General features: G+C 38.1%; 2 protein-coding genes across 2 annotated transcripts; one reads left to right on the top strand and one right to left on the bottom strand.

The window, feature by feature from the left end:
* The first annotated feature begins 1,237 nt into the window (after positions 1–1,237).
* Positions 1,238–5,749, top strand: LOC121264694 (probable pre-mRNA-splicing factor ATP-dependent RNA helicase DEAH5). Its single transcript, XM_041167983.1, has 2 exons — positions 1,238–4,718; positions 5,139–5,749. The coding sequence occupies exons 1-2, from the start codon at positions 1,504–1,506 to the stop codon at positions 5,530–5,532; spliced, it is 3,609 nt and encodes a 1,202-aa protein (XP_041023917.1). The 5' UTR covers positions 1,238–1,503; the 3' UTR covers positions 5,533–5,749.
* Positions 5,750–10,705: 4,956 nt separating this feature from the next.
* On the bottom strand, positions 10,706–11,925 carry LOC121266523. Its single transcript, XM_041170375.1, has 2 exons — positions 11,379–11,925; positions 10,706–11,253 (listed from the first exon to the last, which is right to left on the bottom strand). The coding sequence occupies exons 1-2, from the start codon at positions 11,853–11,855 to the stop codon at positions 11,080–11,082; spliced, it is 651 nt and encodes a 216-aa protein (XP_041026309.1). The 5' UTR covers positions 11,856–11,925; the 3' UTR covers positions 10,706–11,079.
* Between the last annotated feature and the right edge of the window lie 5,067 nt (positions 11,926–16,992).

The following is a 16,992-nucleotide window of genomic DNA, read 5'->3' as shown; positions in this document are numbered from 1 at the left end:
GTCAACACAATCCAATCACAAACCAAACATACAATCAACTCCGTCCGTAATCCATCTAACCCCCGAACTCCTCGGACTCAGTCCGGCATAACCAACCAGTTCACAGTAATATGTGTTAGTGTAAAAATACATTTAAATTACGAAAATTCTTTGGAAAAATACTTACAGCGCTATAATATGATTTTCGAAGGATCACGGAGGTGCAAAAAGTGGTGACTCAACAACATAACAGTATAAAATATACTGTGGCCGTGGGTCTCAAAAACTCACTTTTCAAAGAAGACAAATTAAGACCCGAAATTGATAGAGTAGGGCCTAGAGAGGTCGGTGAAGCCAATGGTGGTGGTGGTTTGCCATGGGTGGCGGCGCAAAGGGTAGTTTTAAGGCCAAAAAGTCGAAATCGGAGATGAGCTTGGTTGTGCTTCACCGGTGACGGATCGGAGCCGGGGTTGGGTCCATTGGGTTGCCAAGAGGTCGGGGATGAAGTGGTGAAGAGATGGTGGCCGGAGGTGGCGAGACGGCGGTGCGCGAAGGAAGAGAAGGCCGCGGCTTCAAGCCGTGCGTGGAGGAGAACGCCGGCGATGGAGGAGCTGAGATTTACGGGGAAGGGTCGCCGGCCTGTGGGGAGCTGGACGGAGGGGGCAGTGTCGGTCACTGGCGGCTCACGGCGGCGGGCTGGGCGGAAGACAAAATCGGACGGAGAGAGAGAGAGAGAGTGAGTCGCGCGGGAGAGAAAAAAAACTAGGGAAAAAGAAAAGAAAGAAAAGAAAAAGGAGAAAAAGAAAAATAAAGGGAAAGAAATGAGGTCCAATCCTCACATCTTGGGTCACAGAAAATGATCCAACGAAAATGATTTTAAAACAGCAAATCAATTAAATTATATTAAACGTAATGATACAATGAAAATAAAATAATTAAATCTCACAATCAATTAAATTAAAAGAAGAATAATTTAAATGTACAACAGTAAATAAATATTAAGAAAACATAACAATTTAATTTTCACAATTTAAAGATCATAAAATAATCCATTTAAAATATCCAATAATTATAAAATAAGAGAATAAATTTTTGAATTATTAAAAATAATCCTTCAGTAAAAATACACTAAAATACGGAGTGTTACAGCTTAAATAAAAAAAAATAAAGAAAAAAATTCTTAATATTGTTAAACAATACTTTCTAAGGACTAAGTTAAAAAAACGAAGAAAAAAAAAACAAAACAAAACAAAATTGGAGCGGGAGCTCCGGAATCCCGGATCCCTAGCTTTTTCCAATAGAACTTTTCCGGTTACACACGGTGAAGTACAGCCAAAACGATGCGTTTTCGTCGTCCGCTTCAACTGAGTTCAGACGCTGTAAATTTAGGGTTTCAATTCTGTCTTCCTCTGCTTGTCCAGAAGAGTCCCGAAAATAAAGCACGCAATAAACCCTAATTCCCATAACTCTCACACATTTCGATCGTTTTCTTATTGAATTTGTGTCATTTCTGTATCTTTAACAATGGCCCCCACTTCCAAAGACGACAGCTTGAAGAAGCTCGAATACTTCTCGCTCGTCTCCAAGGTCTGCTCGGAACTTGAAACGCATCTAGGGTTCGGGGACAAAGTTCTCGCCGAATTCATTACGGAATTGGGCCGCAACTGTGAGACCGTCGATGAGTTCGATGCGAAACTAAAGGAAAACGGCGCCGAGATGCCCGATTACTTTGTCCGTACACTTCTGACGATAATACACGCAATTCTTCCTCCGAAGCAGAATTCCGACAAGGAGTCGAAGAATGAGAGCGCTTCGGATGGTAAGAAGGCCAAGTATTCGGCGCTGGCGATTGCGGATGATAGAAAGAGAGCTAAGGAGATCGAGAGAGAAATCGAATTGGAGGCACGGGAGCGACGTAGAGACGGGGAAGAACGCGAAGAAGAAAATAGACATCGAAGGAGAGATAGGGACAGAGACAGGGACAGGGACAGTGACAGAGACAGAGATGGGGAGCGAGACAGAGACAGAAGAGATAGGCGCAGGGATAGACATGATAGAGATGAGAGGCATAGAGACAGAGATATCGATGGTGATCAAGATGTTAGAAGGGATTACAGGAGTAGGGAAAGGCACTGGGATCGACACGAGAAGCATGGGAGAGATGATGAGGATTTGGTTAATAATAGAGATAATGGTGAAAATGAAGATTATCCGAGAGGAGGTAAAGATCGTACAAATGGGCGGTATAAATCCGATGAGCCCGAATTGTATAAGGTTTACAAGGGTAGGGTCTCAAGGGTGATGGACTCGGGCTGCTTCGTGCAATTGACTGATTTGAAGGGGAAGGAGGGTTTGGTTCACGTTTCACAGATTGCAACTCGGCGGATTGCTAATGCCAAGGATGTGGTGAAACGGGATCAGGAAGTTTATGTGAAGCTGATTTCGGTGTCAGGTCAGAAACTGAGTCTTTCGATGAGGGATGTCGATCAGAATACTGGCAAGGATTTGCTTCCGTTGAAGAAGAGCTCAATGGACGATACGCATAGGACGAATCCATCTAGCGGGTCGAAGGAGGGGCCAGCAACTAGGATGGGTCTTTCAGGGATTAGGATTTTTGAGGAGGAAGATGTAGTCCCATCACGTAGACCATTAAAGAGGATGAGTTCACCGGAAATATGGGAAGCAAAGCAATTGATTGCTTCTGGTGTTTTGAGTGTTACCGATTATCCCACATATGATGAGGAAGGAGATGGAGTGCTATATCAAGAAGAGGGTGCTGAGGAGGAGCTTGAGATTGAACTGAATGAGGATGAGCCCGCATTCTTGCAAGGGCAGAGCCGGTATTCAATGGATATGTCACCTGTTAAGATTTTCAAGAACCCAGAAGGGTCTTTGGGTCGTGCAGCTGCACTTCAGTCTGCGCTGATAAAGGAGCGGAGAGAAGTAAGAGAACAGCAACAGCGAACTATGCTCGATTCTATTCCAAAGGATCTCAATCGTCCATGGGAAGACCCAATGCCAGATATGGGTGAGAGGCATCTAGCACAGGAGCTCAGGGGTGTTGGTTTATCGGCATATGACATGCCTGAATGGAAGAAGGATGCTTATGGAAAATCCATCAGTTTTGGGCAGAGGTCAAAGCTCTCCATTCAGGAACAAAGGCAGAGCTTGCCAATCTACAAATTAAAGAAGGAACTCATTCAGGCTGTGCATGACAACCAGGTCTTAGTTGTTATTGGTGAGACTGGTTCGGGTAAGACAACTCAGGTAACTCAATATCTTGCAGAAGCTGGATATACCACTAGGGGAAAAATTGGTTGTACTCAGCCCCGTAGGGTGGCTGCCATGTCTGTGGCAAAGAGGGTTGCTGAAGAGTTTGGTTGTCGGTTGGGGGAGGAAGTTGGGTATGCTATTCGATTCGAGGATTGTACCAGTCCAGATACCGTCATCAAGTATATGACGGACGGCATGCTTCTGAGGGAAATTCTGATTGATGAGAACCTTTCTCAGTACTCTGTTATTATGCTTGATGAAGCTCATGAGAGAACAATACACACCGATGTTCTTTTTGGATTACTAAAGCAACTAGTAAAAAGGAGACCTGACCTTCGCTTGATTGTCACTTCTGCCACACTGGATGCTGAGAAGTTTTCAGGGTATTTCTTCAACTGTAATATATTTACAATTCCTGGTAGAACTTTTCCTGTGGAGATACTCTACACCAAACAGCCAGAAAGTGATTATCTAGATGCAGCTCTAATTACCGTGCTACAAATCCACTTGATGGAACCTGAAGGAGACATCCTTCTCTTCTTGACTGGCCAGGAGGAGATTGATTTTGCCTGCCAATCTCTTTATGAGAGGATGAAAGGTCTAGGTGAAAATGTTCCAGAATTGATTATTCTACCGGTATATAGTGCACTTCCTAGTGAAATGCAGTCGAGGATATTTGAACCTGCCCCTCCAGGTAAGAGAAAAGTGGTTGTGGCTACCAATATTGCCGAGGCATCTTTGACCATAGATGGGATTTTTTACGTAATCGATCCTGGGTTTGCGAAGCAAAATGTGTATAATCCTAAACAAGGGCTTGATTCACTGATCATAACTCCTATATCACAAGCATCAGCAAAGCAACGAGCTGGGCGTGCCGGGCGTACAGGACCTGGGAAATGTTACCGCCTCTACACTGAGAGTGCATACCGCAATGAGATGTCCCCAACCTCAATTCCTGAAATCCAGAGGATAAATCTTGGGTTTACTACGCTTAATATGAAAGCTATGGGGATAAATGATCTTCTGTCTTTTGATTTCATGGATCCGCCTTCACCCCAGGCGCTCATTTCTGCTATGGAACAGCTGTACAGTCTAGGAGCTCTTGATGAGGAGGGTCTTCTGACCAAATTGGGCCGGAAAATGGCAGAGTTTCCACTTGAACCGCCATTATCTAAGATGCTACTGGCCAGTGTGGACCTTGGATGCAGTGATGAGATTTTGACAATCATTGCAATGATTCAAACTGGCAATATCTTCTACAGGCCTAGGGAGAAACAAGCCCAAGCAGACCAGAAGAGGGCCAAGTTTTTCCAGCCAGAGGGAGACCATCTGACGTTACTTTCGGTTTACGATGCTTGGAAAAATAATAACTTTTCTGGGCCATGGTGCTTTGAGAACTTTGTGCAGTCTAGATCTTTGAGGAGGGCACAGGATGTAAGGAAACAGTTGCTCACCATCATGGACAAGTATGGTCTTCCTTTTTCTTTTGCTATTTCTCAGCTATAGAATTGTTTCCTGCCTTTTGCTTTCCTTCTAGTGCTTCCTTCTCATTTCTTCGAGCACAGCTGCCCTAATTCATCAGGACTTTTCATGAGTTATTAGTTGCTTGCTTGTAGATGGTTTTATTTTAGATTACCCTTTGAATACCATCCATTTAGTGGGTCCCAAAATTGGCAGTAAATGCTGTATGAGTGAATTCCAAATTCTTTGATGCGGCAAATATCCTTGCAGTACCTTTTAATGATATGATTATATGGTTGCCATGTCTATTCTGCTGGTTTTGTAGATGAAGCAATAAGCACATAATTGTTTGTAGCTTTAGCAATGCCACCAGCGGTAGAGCTTTCTTGTTTTGTATTGACTCGATAATTGTTGTTGCACTGCAGATATAAATTGGACGTCATGAGTGCAGGAAGGAATTTTACAAAGATCAGGAAGGCAATTACTGCTGGATTCTTTTTCCATGCTGCTAGAAAAGACCCACAGGAGGGCTATAGGACCCTTGTTGAGAACCAGCCAGTTTATATCCATCCTAGCGGTGCTCTTTTCCAGAGACAACCTGACTGGGTCATCTACAATGAGCTCGTGATGACTACAAAAGAGTACATGCGAGAGGTCACAGTTATAGATCCTAAATGGCTCGTGGAACTGGCACCAAGATTCTTCAAAGTGGTAGATCCTACAAAGATGAGCAAGCGCAAACGACAAGAAAGAATCGAACCGCTTTATGACAGATATCATGAGCCTAATTCTTGGCGTCTGAGTAAACGCCGTGCTTGACATGTGTTTCAGGTTTTTTTCTTAATCCCATTTTGATCATCGTTCATCTTGTTGTATATGCTAATATGGTCCTTGTTTAGTTTAATTTTTTGAGGCTATTTCGACTCTCAGTGACCTTGAACCTAAAATGAACGGTAGCAATGGAAGGTTTTCCCGAGTTTTGTATGATGGGCAGTACTAGCTTTTTACTAATTGAAATTTGCAGTGCCTGACTTAACTTTTGTCTTTGCTGAACCCAAAATATGAGACAACTTCTCCTTTGGTCTTACTGTGGTTTGCTTTCATGTGCTACCGGACTATATAGCACAGAATGACAGAATCCTTGTTGAAAATGGTTATTCGTCCAGATTCGTACTCTGATGACCTTGACATTTTTCTTACAGATTACAGATTCGATCCTTGATGACCTTGACATTTTTCTTAGTTCCATGGGTTTTTTCTTAGGCTGCATTAAAGACTTGTATTTGATGATGCAGCCACGGTCCTCCAGAAATATGCGAAGCATCCTTCTGCTTTTTCCTACCGTTTGTTGCGAAAATTGTGTTCTAGCTTCAGCCATCAAGTTAGGGAATCTAAATTGTGGTGAGAACGTGAGTAATGAAAATTTTGTGAAGTTGTGAAGCAGATCTCTCTCTCTCTCTCCCCCCCCAAAAAAAAGGAGAAGAAAAGAAAAAAAGACTATCTGTTTTAGCTTTGCACATATATTCAGCCACTTTTAATCATCAAAGATTCATTCAGTCAGGTTTATTGGTGTTAAAAAGTCATTTTTCATTTCATCGATCCTTTCGATGAAATATAGATAGGGATAATCCTCTTCAACTATCCCGGCACTGAATCATAGGTCAGCATTAAACTATACGGATAATGATATAGTTACACCTACATTACTATTGTTTTGCTATTCAACTATTTTTTTTTTTCATTTTGCTCTTTGAATCTAGATTAAAAATTTCAGAACATGACCTTCTTGCATAATCTAAATGAAAATAAATTAAATCAACCAACGTAATCATGTAATTTAATTAAAAATAAATTCAATTTTATATAAATATCTTATGTTTTAATATAAAATTATAAAAAAAAAGGTTATAAGTTTGATATTCTCCTTATAATTTACAATATGTATATCATATTTAAGTGTTACGAAAAAGTAGACTTTCTTTTTTATAGTGTTTTTGAAACTCAAAGAGCAAAAGAAGGAATATTTTTATAAAATTGAATTTATTTTTAATTAAATTATATAATTACGTTAGTTGATTCAATTTATTTTCTTTTTAATTCTACAAGAATGTCATATTCTAGAATTTTTAATTTCGCACACGGGCATCCCGCAATATGCTATGTAGGCGTGAGTTGTAATTTCTGTGCTGGGCTGCAATTGTATCCAATACGATAAGCTGGTTCCAAGTTCCCACCCTATATATCCAGTCATCTCCACCATTTTCACGTTACTTGATTTGCTGAAATCTCTCTCAATCAACAACTTCCTGCAATTTAATATCATAAAAAAAAAAAAAAAAAAAAAAAAAAAAACCTGCTCTTTGTCCTAAATTTAAATTGAGATGATAAAAGCTAGGATGAACACCATTTTTGAGTTTGGAGGAAACGGATGTCAGAGATGGAATAAAAAACCAGTCTTGAAGCAGTATAGCAGATTTTCGGATATCAGTTTAAAGACAAAAACTTGATAATCGACTACCAAATGTGAGATGGGATTGAGATTTCTTGTTACATTGATCTATCAGTATCAACACTTACTACTCTTTTCAAGCCTCAATTTATGTACTAAAGCAAAGCATCTCTTCTCCTTGTAGTATTGATTCTCCTTGTAGTATTGATTGCTAACATTTCACTCTGCACAACCACTATAAAACTTTGAATTTCCTACTTAATTGACTCAAACTACTATTCACTGGTAAAGTACAATTAAAAAAAAAAAAAACCATGGGGGTCGGTGGGTTTGTCGTAGATCTCGTCCATCATTACCGAAGGACGAGGAATGTAATTGTAAAGTGTTATGTTCCTGTTGTGAATGCAGTGATGTAATGAGGAAAAGACTGTGTTGTAATGTTGGAATGGCGGTGCAGGAATTCGAATTGCCTGGAAGGTTTTTGATAAGAGGCTCAAACTAACCACACGTATATTGATAGGAGTTCTACTCATTGCCTCTTAAGTCTCCAACACCCCACACCAAAGATGTGACATTTTTCTTTAATTTTTTTTTCTTTCAATAAAACACACGTTTTACCCCCACGTTAGTCATTGTTTTACCCCCAAATCATCTCATTCGAATTTTTTCCCTCCCCACGTTCTTCCACGCCTTCACCCCTCCGCCTGCCTTGCCACAGTCCGGCGCCGCCGAAGACTCTGATCGACGAAAGAAAGTTACGCCCAGATTCTCTCTCTATGAAAATGTCTCTATCTAAAATATTTTAGTAAAATGCACAAATTAGTGGCTGCATTTTGGGTTCACACCCACAAAAACTCACACCGGCTCTGAGTTTGTGTTTTTTTGTACATGGCTGAGTTCTTATTGAACATGGCAGATTTTATATGGCCAAACTCTGTCCTCTTTGTTTGGATTTTCCTCAAATACAAACTAATATAATTTATTTATTTGTACATGGTTGAGTCGTAGCTCTATATAGAAGGATTGAGTTTTTTTTTTTCTCTGGAATCTAAAAGCTAGACATGTTTGGTTTTCCTCAAATACAAAGTAATGTAATTTATTTGTTTGTAATTGGCTAAGTCGTAGGATATAGAAGGATTGAGTTTTTTTCTCTCTCTCTTGAATCTAGAAGCTGGACATGTTTGGGTTTTCCTCAAATACAAAGTAATGTAATTTATTTGTTTGTATATGGCTGAATTGTAGCTTTATATAGAAGAATTGGCTTTTTTTCTCTGGAATAAAAAAGCTGGACATGTTTGGGTTTTCTCTGCAATCTGAGTCATAGCTTTATTTGTTTGATGCTTGAGATTAGGGGTAGTAATGTGTGACATGACCCGTTAACCCAACACGAACACGACATTATAAAAGCGGGTTAGGGTTTAGTCTTATCGGGTTTGGGTAAAACTAGTTGACCCGTTATGACCCGTTAAAAAAGTTAAAGTTACAATTATACTCTTATACCTAAAATTAAAATTCTTGAGGTTTTAATTTCGATATTTTTATTGTTTAAATTGTAATTTTTGACTTGTAGTTAGTGTTATATTTTTTATAGATATTGTAATTTTAAAATTTATATAAAATTATGCTAAACTTAACTAGGTCAAACGGGTTAATTTCGAGTCTATTCAACCCATTTATATAAACTGGACAAAACGGGTTGACACGACATGATCCGTTATGTTAATGAGTCGTGTTAGGCTTTGAGATTTTGACACGATAAGCTTAACGGGTCGGATTATGGTTAACATATATAGTATAATATACATGTTAACACGACACGACCCGTTAACACGATTTGACACCCCTACTTGAGATACTAGCTACCACTCTCAAACTTTTTTCAGTGGACATGTGACTTAATTTAAGCACATATATACCTTGTTGCAAGAATCTGCAGTGAAGGAGGCACCACAAAGTTGTTGAATTTGTGGATTAAGCTACCAACCTTTAACCCCATTTTATTCCAATCCTTCACCCATTTTAAATTATCATCTAGATCTTGTTTGCAGCTATTATTGAAAGTATTAAAACTTGTGTTTTGTGCTAATTACAGTGTACTCAGCACATTGTTGTATTCACCTTCATGCTAGTCATCATACTGCGCATCAATTAGATTTGTGAAGGTGTCATGTACAATCAATGAGAAAAATCCCCCACCCCTCCTCCCCCTTTTGTTTAATGCTCGATTTGATTTATTTGTTTCTGTTTAGTAACTATGTTCTATGAACTCAATTGAAACATGATAGACAACGAGGAAGATGAAAGGCCACTCAGGCCTTCTGCATCAATTCCACCGACTCAAGTATGATACACATTAGTCATTTATAAATATCATTGTGTCGACATTTCCAATTAGTTAATGTATTTTTTTTTTCTTTTTTGGTATTATAGTGATATTATGGTCCAAGAAATTTGTACTACCCGCCATTTATGATACATTCAAATGCATATCCAAATTCATATACATACGCACGGAATAGCCAGGTAGATTCATTTCTAACTTTTTAAATATTTTTTCTTACGTACATTTGAGCCGTTCTAACACCGTGCCTAATTACAACCTCCATCAATGCCACATTTTGGAATAACAATCCTCTACCCTCCATCAACTAATGCGGAGGAGTCAAGCCAAGTTTAACAAATGATCCAAGTAGCTTCCTTTCTAACTTTATAATTTTTTTTTCTTACGTGCATTTGAGTTGTTCTAATACCGTATCTAATTACAGCCCCCATCAATGCCACTTTTTGGAACAACGATCCTCTACCCTCCGTCGACTAATGCAGAGGAGTTGGGCGAGTTTAACAAATGATCCAGGTAGATTCCTTTCTAACTTTATACAAAAATGTTCATCTCATGGTATCAGGATGATCAATCAATGGTGTCCTCATGCAAAAATGTTCATCTCATGGTATGACTCAAGCACTAAATTATACCACAAATAACTAGAAGTAGAGAGGAAAGACAGACGTCCAAGGCAACTGGCCTGTCAAAAAACAAAGGAAAAAAATAACGAAAGAAGAACAAAAGGTGGCCTGCACAGGAAAGTGGAATTTTAAGAATTTGAATAAGACGCTTGATTTTAATAAAGACTATTTTGACGAAAATTCTAGGAGTTTGAATAAGACGCTTGATTTGAAAATTTTAGGGCCTTACATCTTTGTATTCTGAACTGCCCATTTGACTATGCTTTTAACATACACACAGTCCAACCTTCATTTGGCCCAGATCATAGTTGGAAGAGGATGATATAAAAATCCAAAATAGTCTATTCTTTCTGTTGTGTTGGTTTCTTCTATTTTTTCATCACAGTGGGCCTCCAAACCAGAACACAGACATGGACACACATAATCTGAAACATGCACTAATCACATTTTTGTAGACATTAACAAAATAACAAAATGAAAAATGCACATCACCGAAACAAATTGAAAGGAAAAAAAAAAAAAAAGTGCCAACTTGAATGGGCAGCTAAACATGCTCAAACTACCAGCTTAAAGCTCTGCTGCATAAAAGTATGGAAGTCAGCTTTTACTCTGATGGGCACAAACCTGGACACATACAATGTCCATTTCACTCGGTAATTCCTTCAAGCAGTTGAGGCACAACCAAAAACATCGAAACATTTATGTAAGATTGGATTGAGATTTCTTGTTACATTGATCTATCAGTATCAACACTTTCTACTCTTTTCAAGCCTCAATTTATGTACTGAAGCATCTCTTCTCCTTGTAGTATTGATTGCTAACATTTCACTCTATACAACCACTATAAAGCTTTGAATTTCCTACTTAATTGACTAAAAACTAGTATTCACTGGTAAAGTACAATTAAATTTAAAACAAAACAAAAAACAAAACCATGGGGGTGGGAGGGTTTGTCATAGGTCTCGCCCATCATTACCGGAGGACGAGGAATGGAATTGTAAAGCCATATCCTTGAATATTTGAAGCAAACCCTTCAAGTCATTGGTACCCACTTCCAGACAGTCCTTCAGGAACCCTCCATCCACCACCTCCCTCTCCACCGTCTCCACCACTTTCCTCAACGTCCCCTACATTCCAACCAACCAATCACTTTTTTTAGCATTTACCCCACATATATATCAGTGCATCACTCCAACGCTACCAAAAAATCAAGATCCAACCAAAAAAATAAAGAGACAAAAAGGATAATTACCGATTGACGAAACACGTTGAGAAGCCTTTTCAAGAGGGAACTAGAGATGCCTAGGACGTTTTGGTAATTCCGCCCGACCCAATCCGCCCTATCTTCCCCCGAGTCCATCCGGGTCAACTCCCCCAGGCGTCTCAGCAGCTCGTTCGCGTCCGTAACGGCTCCGTACAGATCGTCATAGCTAACTTCCCTCCATGCGTAGTTCTTAACGTAGTCCCAGCCCACCGACCACGTGAACCCCAATAAACCCAGCCCCAGACCGCGCTCGAGCTGTTCGGCGATGTCCTTGGCCCGACGCGAGCCCGTAAAGTCTCCCCGGGAGGCACGCAGGTTGGCCACTCGTGTCGTGAGAGATTGGGCGAGGGACACGAAGATCCGGTACTGTGAGTAGGAGAGGGAGTGCGAGGGTTTTGGCGCGGTCGTCAGGAAGAGGAGGAGGAACAAGAGGAGGAAGCGAAACGTTGCGGCGGTTTTGGCCATCGCATTTGGTACTGATCAAACGGCTGAGAGAGGGGTTTAAAATGGGAACGGGAGCTTAACCGGCTTTTCGAGGAACAACTTCTGCTTTAAAAATAAATAAATAAATAAATAAAAAGGTATCCTTTAGTTCGAGGCAAGGCAGCCAAAACTCCAAAAGACTCCAAAGACTTAACTCGTGATTCCACTTCTATTTTCAATACCACTAGCGTGGAGGCCATGTCTAACGCATGTGCTTGATTCCAAATGGTTCTATAAATAAATATATATTATATAGAAAATGATTTATACACAATATTTTTTATAACATTTTGTACAACTATTTTAAATGAAGAGTATTTTTATAAAATATCTTATAAAAATAACATCATTTTATAAAAATACCTTCATTTTATAACATTATTGAATAATGTGTTATACAATATGTTGTGTTTATATCACTACTCACTCTCTCTCTCTCTCTCTATATATATATATATATGGTTCTAGCTAGTGCATGTACCAAATGGCTTCTTGTATTAACAAAATGATCAACACTCAAGATTCATGAATCGATCAACTTGAAAGAATGACAATAATAAGTACTGAATTAATTCGATCGACTTTGAATTTCAAATAATTTTGGTCAGAGCATTAGTAGTGAATTAATTAGTTACTCTTTAGCTAAAGATTAACTGGAAAATTCACTTTTTCTAATTTAGCAATATGGTGATATATATATATATATATATATGATGTGTAATTCATGAATATCATGTATATGTTATGAAAGCTATGCAAAGACATGATTTAAAAGTTATGAAAATGTCCATGTATGAAAGATAGAAATTAAGAAAGTGAGATGATTAATGAATAATGCATGCATGGATTTATGAGTAGTAATGTTTTTCACTGTAACAAGTCATGCCATCGAGAAGATGATTGGTTTATTCTTGTCTGCCAAATATCCTTTGTTCCAGGCATGCATTAGCTCCAGCACTACTGTTAAACTATTATGATCATGATACTTATAGTACATGATCGATCATGTGCGTAAATTAAATGTAACTCATGAGAGGCCGCTACAAGAAGCTTTAGATCACTTACATGTGCACATTTTCGCCATCCATACTGTATAGTAGTTCTTCAATGGCCGGGTGAAAATTAGAAGTTAGCCACATCTGATCATGTGTCTCCGTGCATGCAAGGGAAGTAAACAGGCTGATCAACCCCAGGGGCAACAATGTTGAACTTTGGATCAAAGACATTGATGCCTGAGATCACAACTCGATCATTAAGTCCACTAGCTATGCGTGCATGGTAATTAATCATGCTGTATATGCGTTTTCATACCGTCCGGGTCTATCGATCCTTGCCGGAGAATAAACATATCATGAGTTAACATATCATTACAGTTGATGTTTGATGCATGGCTGTATTCAAGATAATTATTTATTTAGAAGCCTAACCTTCCGACAATTGATACTTGCATGGGGTCTAGCTACTTCCTTCCATTTTTCTAAAGTATGAGCAATATATATGGATTAGACCTGAGTTATTCCAAGTTTGCTAGCCATCAGGTATTAGTCTTGTTACCTGTAAAATTAAATCAAGGAATGAAATGAATAACTAATCCTGATCCTTGCTAACCTTCTACTGCTTAAGAATTATTTCTTAAAATCCTAATTTGTTAATATATAGCTCACCACAAGATCAATCTGAGGCTTCACAGCATGCGCGCAAGACCTTGTTGATCAGGATCAGCAATTCCTCCTGATGATCTAAAGCTCTTACTTGATCAAGAATGTATAACACTTATTGTGAATTATCAAAAGGTGAGCTTAGAACATTGGTCAAATGACTCTAAATCCGATGGAGTACCACACCCGTACTCCATATTGGCCTCCCAATTTATTCCTTACGTCACCATTAGATAAATATATCTCTTCATGACAATCAATACACCAAACATGATTTTTTTTTTTTTTTTAAAGGAATGTTGTTTTATTGATCAATTCCTTTAAATCAAGGAAAGAATACGTGAAGGATAGTCCTACGTATCAACAATAATATCAGAAATGAGGAAGGCATCTTTTGTCAAAGAGAATAGAGAAATACTTTAGTCACAAAGTAATTACATAAAAGTAATCTGACAAATCACATGAAACCACGTCAGTTTGTAAAATTATTTTTATATAATCTATTTGTGATTGTAGCACTCCTCGAATAACTTCTCACTGGGGCATCTTATAAGTGTAGAACAACGGAAACTAATAGACGAAAGCCACGAAAGGACTATATCTTCAATCCTGGTGCGCTGCAGGGGAAACCCCCCCCCCCCCCCCCCCCCCCCCTTCTCTCTCTGAAAACCCCCCTTCCCCACGCCGAGTTCATCAAGGTCAACCAGGCCACCCTTTTCGATCTTATCCCTGTCCAACCAGCAAGTTTCAGATAGATACTTACAAAATTATGGAGATTTTTATCTTTGTTTGGTTGCTGAGAATCTACAACTACAAGAAAGGACAAAGTGAACGAAAAGTGGAATTAAAACAGTAGACAATGCATTAGATTATTTAAAACAGTAAAACATCCGAGCTCCCAGCAATGAATGAAATTGAAAAGGTAGTGTTAAGCAAGCCGACGATGCTGCTATGATTTTTTACTCAGTAACCAAAGAAATACCACAGGTCCACAATAATGATCAAGTTGAGAAAAATGCAGTGAAAGCATTAACAATTACACCAATAAATCCAATCAAACTGATTTAAAAAGAAAAAGTTAAAATTATTTTTATTTTAAAATAAAAAAGAAAGTAAAATAAACGCTACCGTTGTCGAGCAGTAAAGGAAAATCGTTCCAGAGCTCAGGGCACACCGAAATCTCGTACATAAAATCAACAACTTCATCGGTGACCCCAGGCACACCATCATCAATAGATTCAATACCATCATCGTCGTCCTCTCCTGAAGCTTGGAATTGCCCCATACGTTATTGCCCAACAGTGTGCAGAGCTTGATTTGATAATTTGGAGTGTAGAGCATTGGCAATGTTGCTAAAATTTAGCTAGAATCTTAATTTTTAATTATAGTATTAAGTTTTGACTAGATAAATTTATATTAGACTAATTATTTTAAAGTGAAAATAATAATATAATATTATATATTTTAATAATATTTGACAATTTTTTTTTTTATATTTTACAAATACATTTCATATATTTTAATAAACCAACTACTCAGTGTTGGCCAAAAAAATAAATAAATATATAAGCAAAAAATAAACCAAAGCTTTGTCAAGTGGAGATTCACAAATTCTTGATCTCATTCGGCGTCAAGTGATGAATGATGTACCTCATATAATTTTTTAAGACTTATGATACAATTATAACATCCCATGACTCTGCTTCCATTAGCACAGACCCTAAGACTATAGTCTAAAGATGGCCCAAATCACAATACAACACAAAAATAGTACAAGATCCGCTAACTTAATTAGCAAGACACGACAATACCTCCAGATTCAAGATTCTAAATTTAAGTCCAGCACACGACACCAACAGCCCATAACATCCCTCCTTATATACCAAAAGAGTCAAAAAAGTTACCAAAACAGTCCACAAATTACTAATACAAACTACCAAAACAGTCCACAAATTACCAACACAATTCAGTTTCTAGTACAAAGATAATATCCACAGTCCAAGCATTTAATTGCTACCTAGCCACATATTTATCCAACCTACATGTGACTAAGCAGTCACTAAATTCTCAAAAAATTTAGTACTACCAACATTAGAAGTTAGACACCTTTATAAGAGCATTGGTAATGGCCTAGCCAAATGCCAATACAAGTCTAAATTTTAACTTTATGTGAGAAAAAATCTTCACATTGGACTAGCTAAAATTTTAAAGTTCAACACTTGAGCTATAGTAAATTTTAGACCCTCTCCAAACCTGGCGAGTTATTGTTCACACTGGAAAGACATATTTTATTATTTGATCTTCCTCCTTCTCTCTCTTTCCCTCGTTCTTCTCTCTTTCTACTACCCGAAGTCGTCCATTTCCCTCGTTTTTTCTTTCTTCTCCTGAAAGCTCCCAGCATTTGATCATTCGTCTTCTTCAGCCTGCAAGCACCCTTCTTTCCGTTGATCATCCACGTTGCCATCTTCTTCCAGCCCATTGCTAATGCTAATGCTCTCACACCGTCCGTGTGTCATAACAAGATACAGTCTGTTCAGAGTCTGATAATAGAATCAGTACTTCTGTCTTGGTGAGTCTAGAACGAAGATTCAGCGTAAGCTCTATCTCCTTCAAAAATTGTTTAACGTTATTTCTTTGAGTAATATTGTGGTTACCATATAAATCTTTCGATTTTTTCTCTTTCTGGGTTTTCCTAATCTATTGGAACTTAGAAATGGCTGACCCGAATTTTTCATGATAGAGTCAAATCATGCCATGAAAACGAAATTAAGTTGCAAATAATAGGAAAACATCACATTTATCTATTGGGTTTCCTCAAGCTTCATTTTTTTCCTGAGAAAATATTTGCTATGGAATTTTATGAGAACTGTGTTATTGGGGGTCTGTGTTTGTGTTTTTTTTTTTTAAAGCAGTTCCTAGAAAAAATTCAGGGGAAAAGAATCGTGTTTGTTGATAGCTCATTATTTTTTCATCTAGCTCTGGAGATTGCACGATCATTCTCTTTCAATTTCCATATTAGGGAAAGACAACTTATAGTTCGGGTCTCTCTTTTCTTTTACTTTTATATTCTTTCTCTTGTTCTTAGTTGAGATGTATGAATTTAGTTCTTGAACATTAAAACTGAACTTGATTTAGGACTAAAAGATTTTTTTTTTTTTTTTTTTTTGTGAGATTTTTTTTCCTTTTTGTTTTCATTTTCTCATTCCCTCTGTTTCTCCTTCAGATTCAGATTCAGGCTATTTTTCAAATTTAGATTCAAAATTTATCTGGATAAAATTCCTTTCTCAAAATGGTATATCGTTGTGCATGTTTCTGGAGAATCTTTGCAGGGAACTTGAGTCTTTCTTGTTAGAAGTAAACAAACAGTTTGCCTTTCAAGAAATTGAGGTAATGAATTCCAAAAGTTTCCTATCAGTACTTGTCATCAATAAGTTATTTAGGATTGTTTTTCATATTGCCAT

This window comes from Juglans microcarpa x Juglans regia, chromosome 5D, assembly GCF_004785595.1.
Source record: "Juglans microcarpa x Juglans regia isolate MS1-56 chromosome 5D, Jm3101_v1.0, whole genome shotgun sequence".
Lineage (NCBI taxonomy): Eukaryota > Viridiplantae > Streptophyta > Magnoliopsida > Fagales > Juglandaceae > Juglans > Juglans microcarpa x Juglans regia.
This window is presented reverse-complemented; position numbering and strand designations above follow the sequence as displayed.